We start from the raw sequence: 16,789 nt of genomic DNA on the forward strand, positions 1-16,789 counted from the left end.
AATGATTAGATCATTTGGAGGGACCTACACAGCAGAAGATTAAACATCAGCAGGCTTACAAAGCCAAGCCTAAATTAGGAGAACTTCTGAGTTCAACTGCAAAGAGCAGAGGTACTGGAGGGAAGCTTCCAATAGAATAATGCCTTTGCTCATTATGGAAATGTCTTTGCATAATCTCAACTTTCTTTGCACAGCTATGGAACGAATAAATAACCACAAAGAAGAGAAACTTGGCAAGCCTCAAACTCTCTCAAACAAAAACCAGACAGTAATAAAAGCTTTGATCACATCCCTGTACTGTACAAAGTCCTTCCTTCCTTCTCTGCTATGGTCAGTCCTGGAATACTTAGGCATGGAAACGGATGGCCACACAAGCCACTCTGCTGCATCTCCTTATCAAATCAGCTCATCCTCCAGGTGCAAAACCATTTCCCAACAAAATGTAGGGCTGTGGCAGCCGCCAGAGCCCGTGGCAGCACACATCACTTGTAAGCCAGTCCCTGCACACAGGCACCATTCCTGCACTGCTCACCACATCAGCTCCCCGCCCTGCTGCGGGCACACAGGAACATCCTTCCACCCCACAGCTCCAGCACCTCATAACCAGCTTCCATCTGCTTCTTCAGCCATTACCTTGCAACAAGAGCAGTTCTCATCTCCTGACCCAGAAAAACACTTTCAAGAAGCAATTAAAATTAACCGAGCTCAGAGCCTGCACTTTAATATTAAAGCATTGGATAGAATGCAGGACAGGAGGGGGGGAGTTTTTTGTGTCTGTCCATCAGGTGCACAGCTGATCCTGACCACAGCTCCCACGTGATGGGGACCAGGAATTCTGTGCGTGGCCATCAAATATGAATTACTGATTTACATGGTGCTAAGGCAGAGAGCATGCACAAGAGAGGCAGCAGCCACCTTGGGCCAGAACAGCTCCTCCACAGCTTGCTGGGCTGCAGCCTGGGCACGTATCCTGCACAAGGTGGTTTGGTGGCACTTTCATGAGCCTACAGCAGATTAACTATGGGAAAGATTGCTTGTTTCCATTGGGAAGCATCAGATACCAACTCTGAGATGTGTCTTTGGTAAAAGGACTGATTCTGAGAGCCTCAACACCTCCACTTCCTACACAAGACGCATCCAGTCTATCTACCCTACAGCCTGCTGTTACCTCCACCTCTGTGCATAAAGGAGAACAGCATAGCCACAGAGCTGAAGCTCTCAGTTTTAAACTATGAAACACATGTTGCACTTCCAAAATTTCTGTAGCTTCCAGGCTTGGGACACCCACAGGCCATAAAGCTGTACACCCAAACCCAGCCCTACACACACCACCATCCCCAGGGTAGCAACCCACCCCACAGGCTGCTCAGCACTGCCTGATCAAGCCACACACAGCAAATCCCCACGATTATTTGCAGAAGATGAAGGAGAACAAATAAATAAGGAAAAAAAAAAAAAAAGGCAAGGAATTCTCTGCCTTTTATGGGGAGGGATGGATCCAGGTTAAGAAAACTCTGACCACGGCACTGTCTGGTAGCAGGCATTCCACTGAACTGGTTAGGCAAGGGGCTGCGGGAGGCAGGACAGCTCGGCTCGCTCAGGGGCATGACAGGAAGGTATGTACAGGGGGAGGGGGATGAGCTGCTCCATCCCTGGGGACAGCACTCCAGCTCCTGCCAGCAGGGTCCCCGGAGCCCCGGGGAGCTGGTGACAGAAGACTCACAGACTCTGCAAACACTTGTACCAGGAGGCTCTTGCTGAAATCCTTAGCCCAAAGCAGCTTTGGGTCCAGATCAGCATCTCTTAGCATCAATGAGTTTACAGGACTTTTGAGACAGGGTAAGAGAAAGCAATTTTGCACCTGGTAGAGCAGGCTGACAGCACTAAGAAGCCTCCAGGACAATGCAGGGGTTATTGCACTGCCACACACCCACTCCTAGAGAGGGATCTCCAGACCTCTCCTCCCTGATGCCCCAGAGCATTTAACCAGTCAGACAAAAATATAAAATTGCTGTAACATTACCTGATTTCTAGCACTGCAGGATACAGGCTTTGCAATCAGCGTTCATCCTGAATGCGGGGAACCAGATATCACCCCACCACACCCCACAGCTGCTGGCTACATCCTTGATCAGAGGACAGGCTGGGGACCACATTCTTTGTTGCACTTAATGAATGGCAGGAAGCCCACAAGGACACACACGCAACTCACCTTCCTGGCCATCCGCAGCTCCTTCCCACACCAGGGCCATGGCAGAAAGTGAGTGTTCTCCACACCCACAGGGACCACCAGCCCTTCAGTGCAGTTATGCAAAAAAGGCAGATCTTCACTGGGGTTTCCCAGTCTGCCTGTGGTTCACACCAGGGGACAGGAAAGGCCACAGCTGACAGGCAGGATGGGCCACCCAGGACATTGTGAAAGAGCCGGTCACACGGCACACGGCTGGGGAAGGTTGCTGACTGTCTAATGTTATACCAGACCCAGATCTTTTCATCTAAGCTAGTGCAGATCACCAGTTTCTCTTACCTTCTTCTTACACAGGCACAGAAGATTATTTCTTCCTCAAAACAAGTGCGTGAGAACAGCAAGGTCTGAGCAAGAGACAGGGCTACAGCCCGAACAAGAGGGGTTTCTGATGTTGAACGCCCATCAGTTGCACCCAACCTTCTCCCCAAAGAGCTGTATTTTCAAGGCAATGAACACAACTGATGGGCGTTCAACAGGGCAGGACTCATGCTCATTTTCCAGCTCACTTGTGGGACAGTTTCTTCAGGCCCTGCAGCTCCTTCCCCACTACTAGATCTGCTGTAAACTTGTACTCCCAAAAAGTCAAGTAACAACAACAACAAAAAATTAAAAATCACAGGTTCCACCAACACAACACTCAGGCTCAAGGATGGACATCTTTTAAGACCACAAGTTTCATTTTTCAGCCATAGATTGCAAGAAGGTGCAAATCTTATTTTAAAAGCTGACTGGAATTGCTTTAAAGTCCACACAAGGACAATTGCTTTAAATAAACCACTCTTAATTGCTCTGCACCCATTTAAATCTCCCATAGTGATGCATTTTGGAGAAAAAACAGCCTTGCTCTTTTCCTAAGACAAATGTAATTCTATAAAGCACTCTGCCTTGATCTCAGTGCTCATCTCCCCGGGCCCCTCTGTTTCTGCTGCATTCCTTTGTGTTTATCTGCCCTCTTCAACCCTTTGCTGCAATCAGCTGCGTGCAGCACCTCCTGTCTAGGAGGGACATGGCTGAGGTTACAGGAGAGACAGGTGCAAGGGAAGCTCGTGCCCTGAAGCCATCCAAAGGAAAAGAGAAGCTGGAGGGGAAGAGAGTTGTAAGGTATTTCAGATTAAAGCAAACACCTTGCCCCAGGCTACACATTCTCTGCCAATGAAAGCTGCAAGCCCCAGAAACAGCAAAGCAAACACAGACTTCTCTGCAAGGGGAGTTGTCACCTGTCAGGGATGTTTGCAAATTTATAGGGAGGTGGTGGTGGTGGTAAGGGGAGTAAAAAGAGCTTTCCTCATTTTAAAATACGGGCTGTTTGCACAGGTTTGCAGTGCATATTTTGCTTTGTGAAGGCTTTTGTCCAGCATTCAACTGAGAGAAGGTGCTGTCTTCCACTGAAGACAAACTGGAACATTTATTAATGTACATACATTAATGTACTCCAAGCCGCTGCCTTTACAGTAAGGGTGAGGATGGGATGGAATTTCCCCACTCCCCCCTTCAGCTTGTCACGTCAGTGAAAGACACTTCTTAAAAACAAGTCACACTGCAGCCTGGCCTCTCCAGAAATGCCTCCTGCAAGGCTGTGCTCAAACTCATCATCAGCAACAAGTAATTGCATAAAAAAAGCTTCTTGTCCCCTTCCCAGGCAGCAGTGCTCAGAGAGAACAAGGGGAAGGGACTTTCCATTCATGTTTCACTGCACCACTGAGGGAGGGGGAGGCTGAAGAGGCCTTCAGTGAGCCCAGCAGCAACTGCAGGGCTCTGCACACAGCTTGGAGAGACAGGAGATGGGAAGGTGAACTTCTGCTCAATGCCACAAATCCAGATTTGAGCATGGAAGGAGAAAAGTTACTGCTAACGACCTTTAAACTGTTGGGAATTGGTTTTTAGAAGGACATAGTTCAAACAGACCCTTATAGCTCACTTTGAAAATCCAAATCCGCTGTAAACACGGAGAATCTTCTGGACTACTGAGGAGACACCATTTCACTGGAGCTGTGCTATAATGGTGGAAAAAGCCAAGATCTAGATGCTGATGGAAGGCTTGCACCCCACCCCTCGTGCACCACCAAATGCCGAATCAAAAGATAACCAGACATGATATAGGTCACCTCTCTTTGTGCACTTGGATTAGTTCACCACATTATCCAAGCACATACCCAACCTCAAAGCAGCTTTTTAACCCTTTGCAACCTTCCTGGAAAGGGAAGAGCACTGCAGCCTCCCCAGTGCAGCACTGACAGGTCAAACCTCCTGTCACCAGGGACTGCAACCAGAATGACCCAGGAGCTCCTTCCTTGCAGACACAATCCTCCAGGTCACAAACACTACCAGGGTACACACCATCACTGGGCACATCAAAAATTGTGGTTGATTAGCCAGGGAATTAAACAAGAACAGTTTCTCAGGATGGAAACATCGAGAGAAACAAGAAAATTTACAGATACCAACACAAATTTCAAACTACGCTTTATTTTTACCCCGAAGTATACAAAACCCAGGAAGAGCAGAAACAGGACATGAGCAACTCAAACTCCTGAAACACCTCCTGCTCCAGCCTGCAAGAAAAGCACCTGGCTTCTTCAGAAGAGCTATTGCTAAGAAAGAGCCAGTCTATTAGTGCCAAAGGCAATGAACCAGCAAGCACCAGTGCCTCATCTGCATTCCAGTCTTGAGCCATATCCCTGAGACACCCATGGCCAAGACTCATTACAAACACTCTGGTCTGAAGAAACTGGAGGGGAAAAGAACACAACCACGGTCTGAAAACAAGTCTTCATTCATATATGACCCTTAAGAGAAGGAAAACCAGTGAAGAACCTCTGGCCTTGGTCAGCAAAATTGCAACTGTGCCCAGAATCCAAATTATTTTAACCATGAGGTCAATCTAGCTCTAAGCAGGGAGAGTGCAGGGATGGTTGAGCTGCCTGTGCAAGAGGCTCCTCAGCCCTCCTGCCAGTTCAGCTGCCTCATCCCTCTCTCCTGCCACTGCTGCTGCAGAAGAAGAGCAGGTGAGAGCCGGCCAAGGCGGGAAGATGGCCCTGGGGCAATGCACCTGGAATAGCTCCTGCAAAAACTCCCCTTCTGCCCCCAAAGGCTGAGGAAGTTTCTCATTACTCACCCACATTGGGTCATTCAGCTCGGTGTCCTGCACCCGGACACAATCCATGCTGATCTCAATTTTGTTTGTGGAGCCATCTTCAGATGGGCCATCAATGAAGTTTAAATCAATTGGCTGAACCGAGCATATTGGCCTGGAAAGAACACAGCAATGGAGTTAAAACTGGCCAAGTTCTGTTTTCCACCAGCCCACCTTCCTCCCCTTCCCCTGCACCCAGGACTTGGGCATTACCATGAGCCAGTCTCATGGCAAAGTCAGGAATTACTGAGGAGCAGCCACCTCCTCACCACTGTACTACAGCAGCCCTGAACAGGACAGGGCCCTGAGGGACATTTCACTGCCTCTGAGGCAAGAGCTGAGGAGTCAAATCACTCAAAAGACAGAATTCATGGAGGATTTACAGCAGTGATTGTTTCAGCAGCAGTCATGACAAGTCAGGACCAGCCAATGGATGTGACAGGGCGAACTCTGCACCATCCTCACATCTTCTCCCTCCCTGGCATCAGCAAGGGGAAAACAGCCTGGACACAGAGTGATGAGCCCATTTCCTGAGGGGAAATGTCAACCACGACCCCAGGAAGCAGCCAGCTCAGCCACCAGAGGCCTGGCAGAGAATCAGTGTCACTGCTGAGCGCTGCACTTGGTCCCCACAGCCTGGGTGCAGGACCTCCAGAGAGCTCCAGAGCTGTCAGTCACCACAGACTGACACAGCCAATCATCACAGCCACGTCTAATCAGCAAGTACAGAACACTCCAAACTCCCCAGCATCAACCCCCTGAGCGGCCTAATTATAGAGGCATCCTGTCCTAAAACACCTTCCATATGTTCCACGTAAGGGCTACTTACTGTTCCAGGAAGTCCCAGATATGCTGGATTACCTCTGGGCTGAGGAATTCCCTGGGCTGGGAGTTTTGGGACATGGCTGATCGGTAGTAACTCTCCTTCCAGGAGAAGGGGCTCGGAGTTTCTACAAACCTTAAAAAACAAAAGCAAAAAAAAAAAAAAAAAAAAAAAACCGAAAAAAAAAGAAAAAAAAAAAAGAAAAAACAAACCAAAAGAAAAACACACAAAGACATGTTGAATTTGTGAGTCCAGCTCAATGAAAACCCATAAACAGAAGCTATTGTGTGAAAAAGGAGACGTGCTGAATGCCTGAGACATTCACAGCTGTACAACACACATTCCACACTGCTGCAGATGCTGCATTTAGATGGGAGAGAATTTGGCCACCCTTCCCAGTAAGTTAAATATCCATCAGAGTCCACTGGGATGCTGTGTCATAAGAATCCCAGAGTGGGTAAAAAAAACAAAACAAATAATCAATTTCCCATATGAAGCAGGTAGTCTTTACAGTGGGTGAAGCAGCTAAGCAATGTGGGATTTCACTGTCCCAGGCTGTTTGCCTGTCTAAATGGCATGAATGATTTAGGTGACTTCTACACCCAGCCACTGCAGCTGAAGTTATGAACTAAGTATTGAATTGTGTTTTTACTTGGTTTGGGTTTTTTGTTGTTTTTCTCTTTTTATTTTGAATAATAATAAAATATTTTTGTTTTAGTTTCTCTGGAAATAACTTAAATCACATCAGATTTTATCTGCTTGTCTACTGCCTTCTCACCTCCACCAACTTCTGAGCCAGACCAACTGATTTCCACCAGATCTGCTAATTACCTTGGCCATTTTTATCCCCTTAAGCTCCCACAAGCCTCACAGAAATAGGTGGGCCCAAGAGGAGCAGTGACAGAGCTGGAGCACTCATGCCTTCCACAGCTGCACATTCTCATCCCACTGGCCAATTTCTAAATTCAAACACAGCAGCTTTTACACCCATGTCAAAATACTTGACGGCTGTAGGGATGTAAAGGGGGTGGGAGGAATTTCTCCAGTATATTTGCAGTTGACAAAAACACTCAGTTCAACTTCAGAGTATGAGGCAGGTGACCACCTTTCCTGCCACAAGGTTGGGGGTGTCCTGCAAAATTTCTATATGAGAGTTATTTCAGCACAATGCAAGTGAACAACCCCATTCTCTGCCAGGGGAACGGCCATGGCAGGAGCCAAGGTTACAACTGGATTCCAAAGAGACTTGAACTAATATTTGGTTTGGCACATATTGGTCCTGATTAACACAATAGTCTCAACAAATTGCATGAAAGATCCTAATTTATTAAGCTGCCAAAATTAAGAAAAAGTGTTTCAGAAGGAGGATCACACTATAGTGCTTTTACTCTACTTCTCCTGAAGTATTTACTTCTGGCTGCTGTCAGAGAGGTATCTAGCTCTCTTTACTGAATTTTTATAGCCTCTTTCATTTTGAGGATGACTCTGGTCTGCAAAAAGCTGGGCTTTCCTCACCTCTGCTGTCCACAGAACTGCATGCTCTTAGAAAAGAGCAGATTGCTATTCTAAGCTAAAGGCAATAAAAGTGACTTTAAAGCCCCCCAGAGCCAGTGCTGGGCATGCCTCAAAATAGGTGAAAGCATCACTTCAGTTCCTCATCCTTTTTGTGATTCGGGAAAAAAACTCCAACATAATTTAAAAGTTCATGAACAGCCAGAAACAAAAATGAAATGCAGAAATGCATGGGTAATAGCTCTGCCTCACAGATGGGAGCACATGCCCATACTACATGTGAAAAAATAATCACAAATCCTCTGAGAACAGCAGTTATCCCACAAAGTACCCAAAATTACTCCTTTCAGGCTTTCAGTCAGGTAAGACACTTTCAAGACTGCCACATTGAAAGCCAGAAGAACAGATCTGGCCTACAGCCTGTCATATCAACTGCAGATCAGTGCCACCACGAGCCCTGGAGGAGCACAGTGGGAAGCTCTGCAACCTCCTCTGCTGCTAAACCCAGACAGACCACAGGCATTGCTCGAAACACTGCACCCAGTCCTGACCACCAGGAGTGGGCAGAGAAACCCCCCAATGGGTTCTCTCAAGCCAAAGTGCTCATTTCTAACAATTATTTGCCACTTATAACAACTGATTTTGACTTGTATACTGAAAAACACATTTCATTACTACACAGACAGGAACTGACTTCAATGAAAAAAGAGTTATACCAAACTAGATCTCTCTCAGAGACCTTTCCTTCAAAAGGTCTCAGTGCAACAAGGTTCCTGCATGCCACAGCCCACCCCAGCTTTGGTTCACTGCTGGACAAAGTTCTGTCTCAAAAAGGCAAAGTGTCCCAGGTCACCCTGCCTGCTCTGGCCCTGGTGGTCCTGTTCAGATGCAATTCCACAAACTGATTGTAGGAAAAGCATTGGCAGATTTTACCTGATGACCAAAAAGGCACGTTTCCCTACACCAAGCACAAGGAGTCTCTTGGTCAATGTTTTCACAGAGACTCCTTCAACACCTTTACTACCTGTACAGCTCTATTTCCAAAGGAGGCAGCAAGATTAGTCAGTCAGCCTCAGCAAGGCAGCTGTGACAAGGCCACAGCATTACAGAGGAGGCCCCAGCATTACAGCAAACTCAGTTTGGTGCACGCTGTTCTCAGGCGGGAAAGAGCTGGCAAAAGGCAAGAAAATCAGCTTCAGCTCAGCACAAAGCTGCATGCAAGATAAACTGTATCCTTCCCTGTGGTCTCAACAGAATCTAAACCTAGTGCTATTTTCCTTAACTAACAGCCTTGAACATAGAGGAGAAGCTTCTGCCCACCAAACACATACTTAAGTGTCTGAATTGCCACTGGAAAATAACAGCTAAAGCCTATGTAAAATCTGCGCATAGATTTCACTACTTTAGTTAACTGTCTTTTCCCACATCAGCAAATGCTCTACTTTCAGTAAAATAATTGTTGAGTGCCTAAAGTTAATCACAAGATTGCATTGCTTAAATTTCTTCTATGAACCAGATGCTTTTTTTATTAACAAGCATTTAAACAACATCCCTTTTACCTACATCTGCTCATCCCAAAGGCCATCACAGGAAATGGCACTACTGAACACAACCTCTTATACCAAAATACTGACTACAACAGAACGAGGCATAGTAGTAAGTCTTGTCTAGGTTGCCTCTGTCTAAAGTGTGCAAGATCCCTGCATCAACTGCTGAACTATCTGGCAGGATGCTTTTCACAAACAGAGAGCGCTAACTGCACCCAGAACTACAGGGGGATTTACAGCCCCTATCAAACTGCAAGCTGAACAGGACATTGCATCCACAAGCCCCTCCTTCAAAAACCACCAGGGGATTATTAAAAGCAAGTTAAGTCCTCTCCCAGAAGCAGCACCTCACCAAGAGCAGCGTTCCTGTGAGCAGCACTGGCACACCGCTCCTGAGCCAGTGAATCCCAGGAGAGGCTTCAGGCAGCCATGCCCTCCCACTGAGCTCCTATTTATCTGCTGAAACAAGAGCAGCCCAGAGTCCAGGTGAAAGCACTCCTCCAGATTCACTAGGTGGGCTGGAGCCCCAGGCACACTGATTGTTGTGCTGCCTCCTGAGCACTCCCCCAGCAGAGCGGTGTTACAGCCCCTGAGTGGGGATGCGTCCCAGCTGATCCCCCTCGCCACCCCACTGATGAGTGACATCTCTGCAAAACACGGCAATGACAGCATCATGCACCTGTAGCTGTGCCCACACAGCACTCCATTTCAGAGTTTACAGAAAAAACCCAAACCAAAACCAACTCACCCTTCCAAAAAAGGAAAAGCACAGCATTTGTCTCTCATAAGCTGTGGCCACACTGCTGTCGCCTTTCCCTGGAACTGAGTGTCCCATCACGGGAGGAAATGAAGCCCTGACTGCTTGGCCAAGCAGGACATAAAAGTGGTGGAGAGAAAACAAGACCATTTCTGCTCTCACTGCTCAGTCTAAGCACATACTTCCATTCTTCCCCACACTACCTCCTTTCCTACCTTCATATCAAAGAGATTAAAGATAAAGCAAGCAAGCCACTCACCACCCCAGGAAACAATGACAGAAAGCCATTAAACTCAACTATTGCAACACAGCAACACTTCTCACCCAAAATACCAACTTCCACTGCAACCAGTCTTTCTTAGAAAGGGCTTAAACCAAAACACCCAGGTTTGACTTACCACTGGGGAAAAGCCACGAGCTCCCGAGGAAAGCAAGACCCAGGCTTGAGACTGAGCATGCACAGCCCAGCCCCTCCTCTGTAGCTTTGAACCTTAAAGGCAGATGCCACCTGCTTGCACTGATGGGGGGTCAAATCTGACACAGGGTGCAGCCCAAGCACCGCTGGCGCAAGTGTGAGTCCAGCAACCTCCTTCCAAAAATAAAAGCTGTCGCAACCAAGAGGTGGCTGGTTTCCTTTGTGTTTTCATCCAAAACAAGCTTGGTGCTTCAACACTCTCAACTGCTCCTGGGTAATAGCATGGTTTGTGAGGAAGCCAGAAATGAATAAGGTATTTCAGTGAAGCTGCTGGGTTGGGTTTCAAGTGGTCCAAGCACCTCCATTTCTCCATAACTTTCCTCAAAAACTGGAGCTCTGGTTTGGTTTGTGTTTCTCCAGCAGTATGCAAGTTCTCAGAAATCGTCAGTATGGTTTATGGGTGCAGAACTATGTGGCTTGATGTTGGTGTAAAGCCACACTGTAAAATTTTGTAAAATAAAATCTTTCACAGCAGGGATGAGCAAAATGATTCGGAGCTTTCTTTCTTCTTGTTCCTAAACTACAGTGTTGCTTTCTGCTTCTCCCTATGAAATGTCTGTCAATGGTGTACAATTTTCTATCACTGGGCCTGTAGTTCTCAGTCCATGAACATGCAGATGGGGCCAACAAAGTCTTTGTCTGTATGCTACAGATTTCACTCTTTTCTCACAAGTTACAGTCCCCTAAGGAATATGCTAGTGGAGTACTCAGGAAACCTTGATGCAGAGAGAAGAACATCTGTTTTTAAGAAGACAGCACTTCCACATTATACAAATGTACCCAACAAATGATTAATAAGGTCTAAATAATGATATTGAATATGCCTCATTTTATTCATGGTTCTCAAAGTGCTCTACAAAGGAAGATAGTATGGTTACTCCCATATTACCTGTGAGAAAATGAAGACACCAGGAGGTTATAGAATTACATTAGTCACTAAGCCATAAATACTACCTTGGTCACAATGTGGTGCTCACTCTAAAAGGAACTAGTGATTTTGGGTGTTTAGATAGAGAAATTTAGAAAGGCCTTAATTTCTTCTGGTAGAGTATACATTGTACCTGCTGCTCTAAGAAACTCCCAAACTTCATCTACCTTCAGCCACCAAAATGCTGATGCCCAGGAATGAAAATGAAGGGGCTGCAGAAAAGCTGTGACCAGCTTTAAGACACACACAGAGTTCAGGGTGGAATGAGAATTCCAATCCAGACTAAAACCTAATCTTTCTTCCTGAATTTATACAGCATTTAACCCCTTAAAATCCCTTAATTCATGTGCTTATTTATATATTAGCCTTCAGCCACCACAGGGTGTGAGCAGGATAGAGATTTAAGTCACAGAGTCATCAGCTTCAGCTCCAGCAATCCCAATCCACATGCTCATCCCTGCCTTCTCCAGTTACGCCTTGAAGTGCATCAAAAGCAGTGGTAAATGATTTAAAGTTCATGAGCATTATGTCTAAATGCCTGAATCTTGGAGTCAGTTGTATTTTTAGTTTTTGCGTGGGGAGGGGGCTCCTTTTCAGATCACACCGTTAAAACTGTAGGAACTTGGCAGCCCTCGTCCTGCTGGAATTCCCCCTGCTCTGCATTGTAACACTGCAGTGATTTGTAGACATCGGTACCTAATGAAGCTCACAGCTGTGCAAGAGGAGAAGGATGCTGGGTCTGGCAGCACGGGACAAGCGTGCGCCTGGCAGGCGATGTCATCTGGAATTCCCCGACTTGCGGAGCGCTCTTGTCCCCCTGCCTGGGGCAGGCACCCTCTGCCAGCCAGAGCACACCCTGGAAGCACCCCCTTGTAACCCTTTCCCAAAGGTTAGAGACCTTTGGAAATCAAACAGCTTCGTTGCTACCCCCTAAACAGGAGGGCAAAATGAAAGCCAAATGGGAGACAGGCAGGCTCTCCACCCCCTCCGAGAAGATTGCAGTTGAATTTCATCTACCTCTATTGCACCTCTTTCTATGTCTACTTCATCAAGAAGCAGCCTCTCTTCACAGCATGAATTGCACTGTAGAATGCATTTTCCTGCTTCTTTCTTTGCCTGATGCCATATTCCAAGGTCTTAACCTTAACACGAGCCCAAAAGAGACTGACTCCCATCCTGGCAGAGGCAGGTTGTGCTGAACTGAGCTCACAAGTTGTTATTCTTCTTTCGATTTTAAGCCGAGCTTTCAGGTTTAGCATTTTAAAATTTAGACTTCCAGCAAGCTCTTTAAACCCTTCAGATTGTCTTTGCACATAATGCTGCTCCTATGTGTCAGTCCTAAAAAATAAGTCCAAGATAATACTGACAGATGCATGGGTTAGAAAGGACAAATGTAAGGAATAACAAACACCAACACAGGATTTTTTGGAGACAGAATAGAACTTCCACGTATGGTTCAGTTTTCTTTCCAGTTCCCACATTTGTCAGATGTTTCACTGATCTGGTCTCTCACAAAAAAATGTGGACAGCAGCACAGGTTATGGGGAGGGGCAGCAGTGAGAAAAGTGGTCGAGTAGGGCAGGGATATGCATTAGAAAATGAAAGAAGCTGACTGCCAGAAGGGTGAACCCTGATCTCAGAAGTGGCCAACAGCCAAGGAGCTGTAGGGAACACATGAAGGAACAGGGAGTGGCAGCAGCAAAGGGCTCTGTGACACTGCTGGTGTCCTATGGCATCTATCAAGGACAGACCAGGGAGGACTGTTAGCTTCTGCTGTTCTCTAGGCAAAGGGTGCGTGTCCTGCACACACCATTTCAACTGTGAGCTGCGTGGTATTTGGGGGAAATAAAGCAGTTCTGTCTCACAGGAATGCTGAGTGTTCTGCTAGGGTCTACTTTAATTGTGCCTCCTGATCTCCCTGTGACTTAGATTTGTCTTTTGGAAGCATATGTGTGTGAGATGAATGGAAAGCGGGAGGAAGGGATGGTTCAACTTCCTGGTTGCTCTTTACTCAAGTCTTCAGTGCACAGGCAACACTGACCTAATCAAAGAAAGTGAAACTGGCTGTACAGAGTAATCCTCCTAATTCACCATGCTGCAAAACACAAGGGGGATTTTTCCTCTTTCATCATCTCCTTTCATCTTGAGTAAGACTGCCTGCAGTGAATGCAACATTTGCAGCTTTGTGGCAGCCCCTCAAAGCAGCCCTGTGCCCCACACCAGTGCCCTGCTCCAGTGCTGGCTGCAGAGCTCCTCTGGGAGGAAAAGACTCCCTCTGCATTCCCACTGGGGTTTCCGGAATGAGCACTGCATGGCCTGCTCCCTGCGAACTGCTGGGAGTGGCTTCTTGAAGCTGAGCAATTTCAGTACCTCCACAGCCCAGGAACCCACTGCATTTCCTATCAACAGCTCATCTAATCAGCTATCTGCATATCATCATTGTCAGCCTGACAACAGGGACCACTTTTGCATAACAGAGATTTCATCCTCAAGGCTTCAGGCAGCTCAGCACTCCACCAGCACTTGAGACTCTCTCCCATGACTGTAAACCCTATTTTTTTTTTTCCTTCAGGATTTCTTTCAGCATCTTGTGAACTTTCCCAGACATCTCTTATCTCCCACTCAGCTTTTCACACCCCCTTCTTATCCATCCTCAGAAGCTCAGCCATGGACATCCCCTCCTTTCTGCTGAGCCCTGACACCCACTCTCTTCCTCAGCCCTGGCCAAGGTGAAGCACTGCCACAGCAATTCCCCACCTGCCCACTGCAATTGGTTCTTTCTGCTCTGGGGTACAAACTCTTCATAACCCACTGAAGACCACTCAACCTGTGTGGAGAATCCCAGAGTTAGAATGCAAACCTGGAGCTCAGGACACCCAAGCTCAAACCCCAGCCCCTGGGTGACCTGTCCAGCCTTGTTCTTCCATTCCTAAGGTATAATCCCCAAATTGGTAAAGGACATAGAGGCTTGTTAACCGTCAGTGCATCTCCAGGGAAACAAGACTTTCCAAATTTAGATAATAAAAGAAAATGTAAATAATAAATTTTAAGAAAGCTTTGAACCCAAAACCAATTAAAAGCATTTCCATTATTTTGTAACTCACTTTTCCAGTCAATCCCTTTCCCAAACCTATTGTAGTAGCGGTGAGAAGCCATGCCCATCTGGAGAAGGAAGAGTCAGAGCTGCTGGACAGAGGTGAGATCTTTTACTGCAGTAAGTGAGAAAGTCTTCTTAAAAGCAGCACAAGCGGAAAATCCAGGCCCAGCCCTCAAAATTCTGAGGTATTTTTGGTCCAAGTCCAAAAATAAGTGCTGTAAGAAAAACTTCACAGGCAAACTGTCCAGAAGCCACAAAACATTTGCAAGTCTCTTTAAAAAGATAATAAATCTCTTTGGTCTAAGTAATAGATATTATCTGCTCTATTTCAAATAGCCAGCTGAGAACATGTATTTGGGTCTAACTTTGGAAGTTGATACAGGAGTTTTGTAGCCAGATAGCCCTGGGAGTTTCACAGCGGGCTGAACGGGGTGATGCGTCCTCCCCTCAGGAGAGGAGAGGATGAGCACAGCTCTCTGCTGAGGCATCTCCTGATGGGTCAGGGCTGCCTCCAGCCCTGCTGCCATATGCCAGCCTCTGCTGTCCAGCTGCAGCTACAGCTGAAGACAACAGAGACCATTTTTTGTCTCTCTGGGGTCAGTGCCTAACCCAAGATCACTCCACAGCCCACTCGTCCTCCAGCAATAATCTGCAGCAGGTGCCTGGGGGCACGTGGGGCAGTAGGAACTCAGACACCTCTGCTATTACATTCTGCTGCACAGAAAGATGGGGACACCCCTCATTTTTCCTGGAGGAGCAGTGTTAAGTACCCAAAGCAGCCTGAACCAGTTAACCATATCCTTTCAGATATTCAGATCTCTGCAGCACCAGGGAATATTAAAAGAAATAAAGCAACAGACCCAGAAGTAAAAAAGGGCAAGTGTCAGTTGTGAGAAAAATACAGCTACGACAGGTCTTCATCACTGCACTTCTCTAGTGATTTTAGATATTTAATAAGGAAAATTGCAAAGTTCTGGAGAGGCAAGAGCCAGAAGTCTCATCTTCCTGAGGCTTGCAAAATCAAATTCCCCTCTTCTGAGATTTGGTCATTAGTATTTTTCCAGCATTTACCCAATAAAAAGATCTACCTGCTTTCATACTGAAAGAGCTTTCAGTATTTCCCACAGAAATGGGACTTTATTAATTATTGTCTGCTAGACTTTTGCAGTGTTGAGTGCAACCAGCACCTCTAAGTTTTCACTGGTCTACCTCCATCACACCAATACAGAGACTGCAACACAGAATGAAAAATTCCTTTATTTATTTATTTATTTATTTATTTATTTGCCTGAGAGAAACCCCCAGATGAAGGGGATATGACTGGGCCCCCAAACCAGGACTCAGCATCGATTTGGGGAAAAATAAAACCCTCTGCCATTCAACATGTGTCCAAAAGAGTATTGAAGCCTTCTGCAGGGAGATCTCTTTTGAGTACCTGGCTGCCCTGCTTGGTAACACGAGTGGAGACTCTGTGGTGCAAAGAGCAAAAGCCTGTGGCCCCAGTGGCTCATGGAGTGGAGACTCTGTGGTGCAAAGAGCAAAAGCCCGTGGCCCCAGTGGCTCATGATGGGGTTGTAGCCCTGCACCATGCTCTGAGCTCTGTTCAAAGTCTGGCATGCTGCCTGCAGCCTCTTCCCTGCTTGCACCATATCACTATCAGTAGTATCAAGGGCACATGGTCCTAAGAACAGCAACACACTCTGCCAAGTGTGGAGCTTCTTTTAAACTTGCTGAGATTTGAACTTTTTTGACACGTCAAGGAGTCAGATCGTGCCTCTGCCAGGGTTGCCCCAACAGCTCCTGGGGTTTTTTTGGCCAAGTGCTTGATGTGCTGCAGCCGCAGCCTCCAGGAAGGCACTGGGCACCCCTGCATGCTGACCAGCAGGTGCTGAGCTGCTGCTGTCCCAGTGCACACAGGACAGGCATTTCCCAAATTTGGCCGCTGTGAGGAGGCGGCAGGGAGAGGACATCCCACATGGGCTATCTCAGTATGGTCCCCTCCATCAAGAGGAAGCAAAGCAAGAGAAATCATGCAGCCCACGCTGATTTTCAGCCCTGGGAAACTGCATTGCAGGGCATTTAGTTGTATAAATATAGTGAGAGAAGAGAGGGACTGACAGGGAGCATGAAATACAAGCTTCTTTTTTAGAACAGGAGGCTTCTCAGACTGACTGCTGCAAAAGGCTTGTGACATTTTGTGCTGAGCCAGGTAAGACACTTGGCTCACTAAGGTACCTACTCTTACAAAAACTGCTTCTATCTTTAGTTA

The 16,789-nt window shown here is 46.8% G+C and overlaps 1 protein-coding gene across 5 annotated transcripts in view; it reads right to left on the bottom strand.

Moving 5' to 3' along the window:
* The window catches only part of TP63 (tumor protein p63), a 103,124-nt gene that overhangs the window by 76,160 nt on the left and 10,175 nt on the right, over nt 1-16,789 (bottom strand). For 4 of the 5 annotated variants that reach the window (XM_038146157.1, XM_038146156.1, XM_038146161.1 and 1 more), the window contains exons 3-4: nt 6,211-6,339; nt 5,364-5,496 (exon numbers count right to left, since the gene is read on the bottom strand). In XM_038146157.1, the coding sequence (XP_038002085.1) occupies nt 5,364-5,496; nt 6,211-6,339 (262 nt within the window). Of the gene's footprint in view, nt 1-2,212; nt 2,595-5,363; nt 5,497-6,210; nt 6,340-16,789 lie in introns of those variants that run through there. The other variant, XM_038146160.1, reaches the window with a different exon arrangement.

Source organism: Motacilla alba, chromosome 9, assembly GCF_015832195.1.
Source record: "Motacilla alba alba isolate MOTALB_02 chromosome 9, Motacilla_alba_V1.0_pri, whole genome shotgun sequence".
In the NCBI taxonomy this organism is placed as follows: domain Eukaryota; kingdom Metazoa; phylum Chordata; class Aves; order Passeriformes; family Motacillidae; genus Motacilla; species Motacilla alba.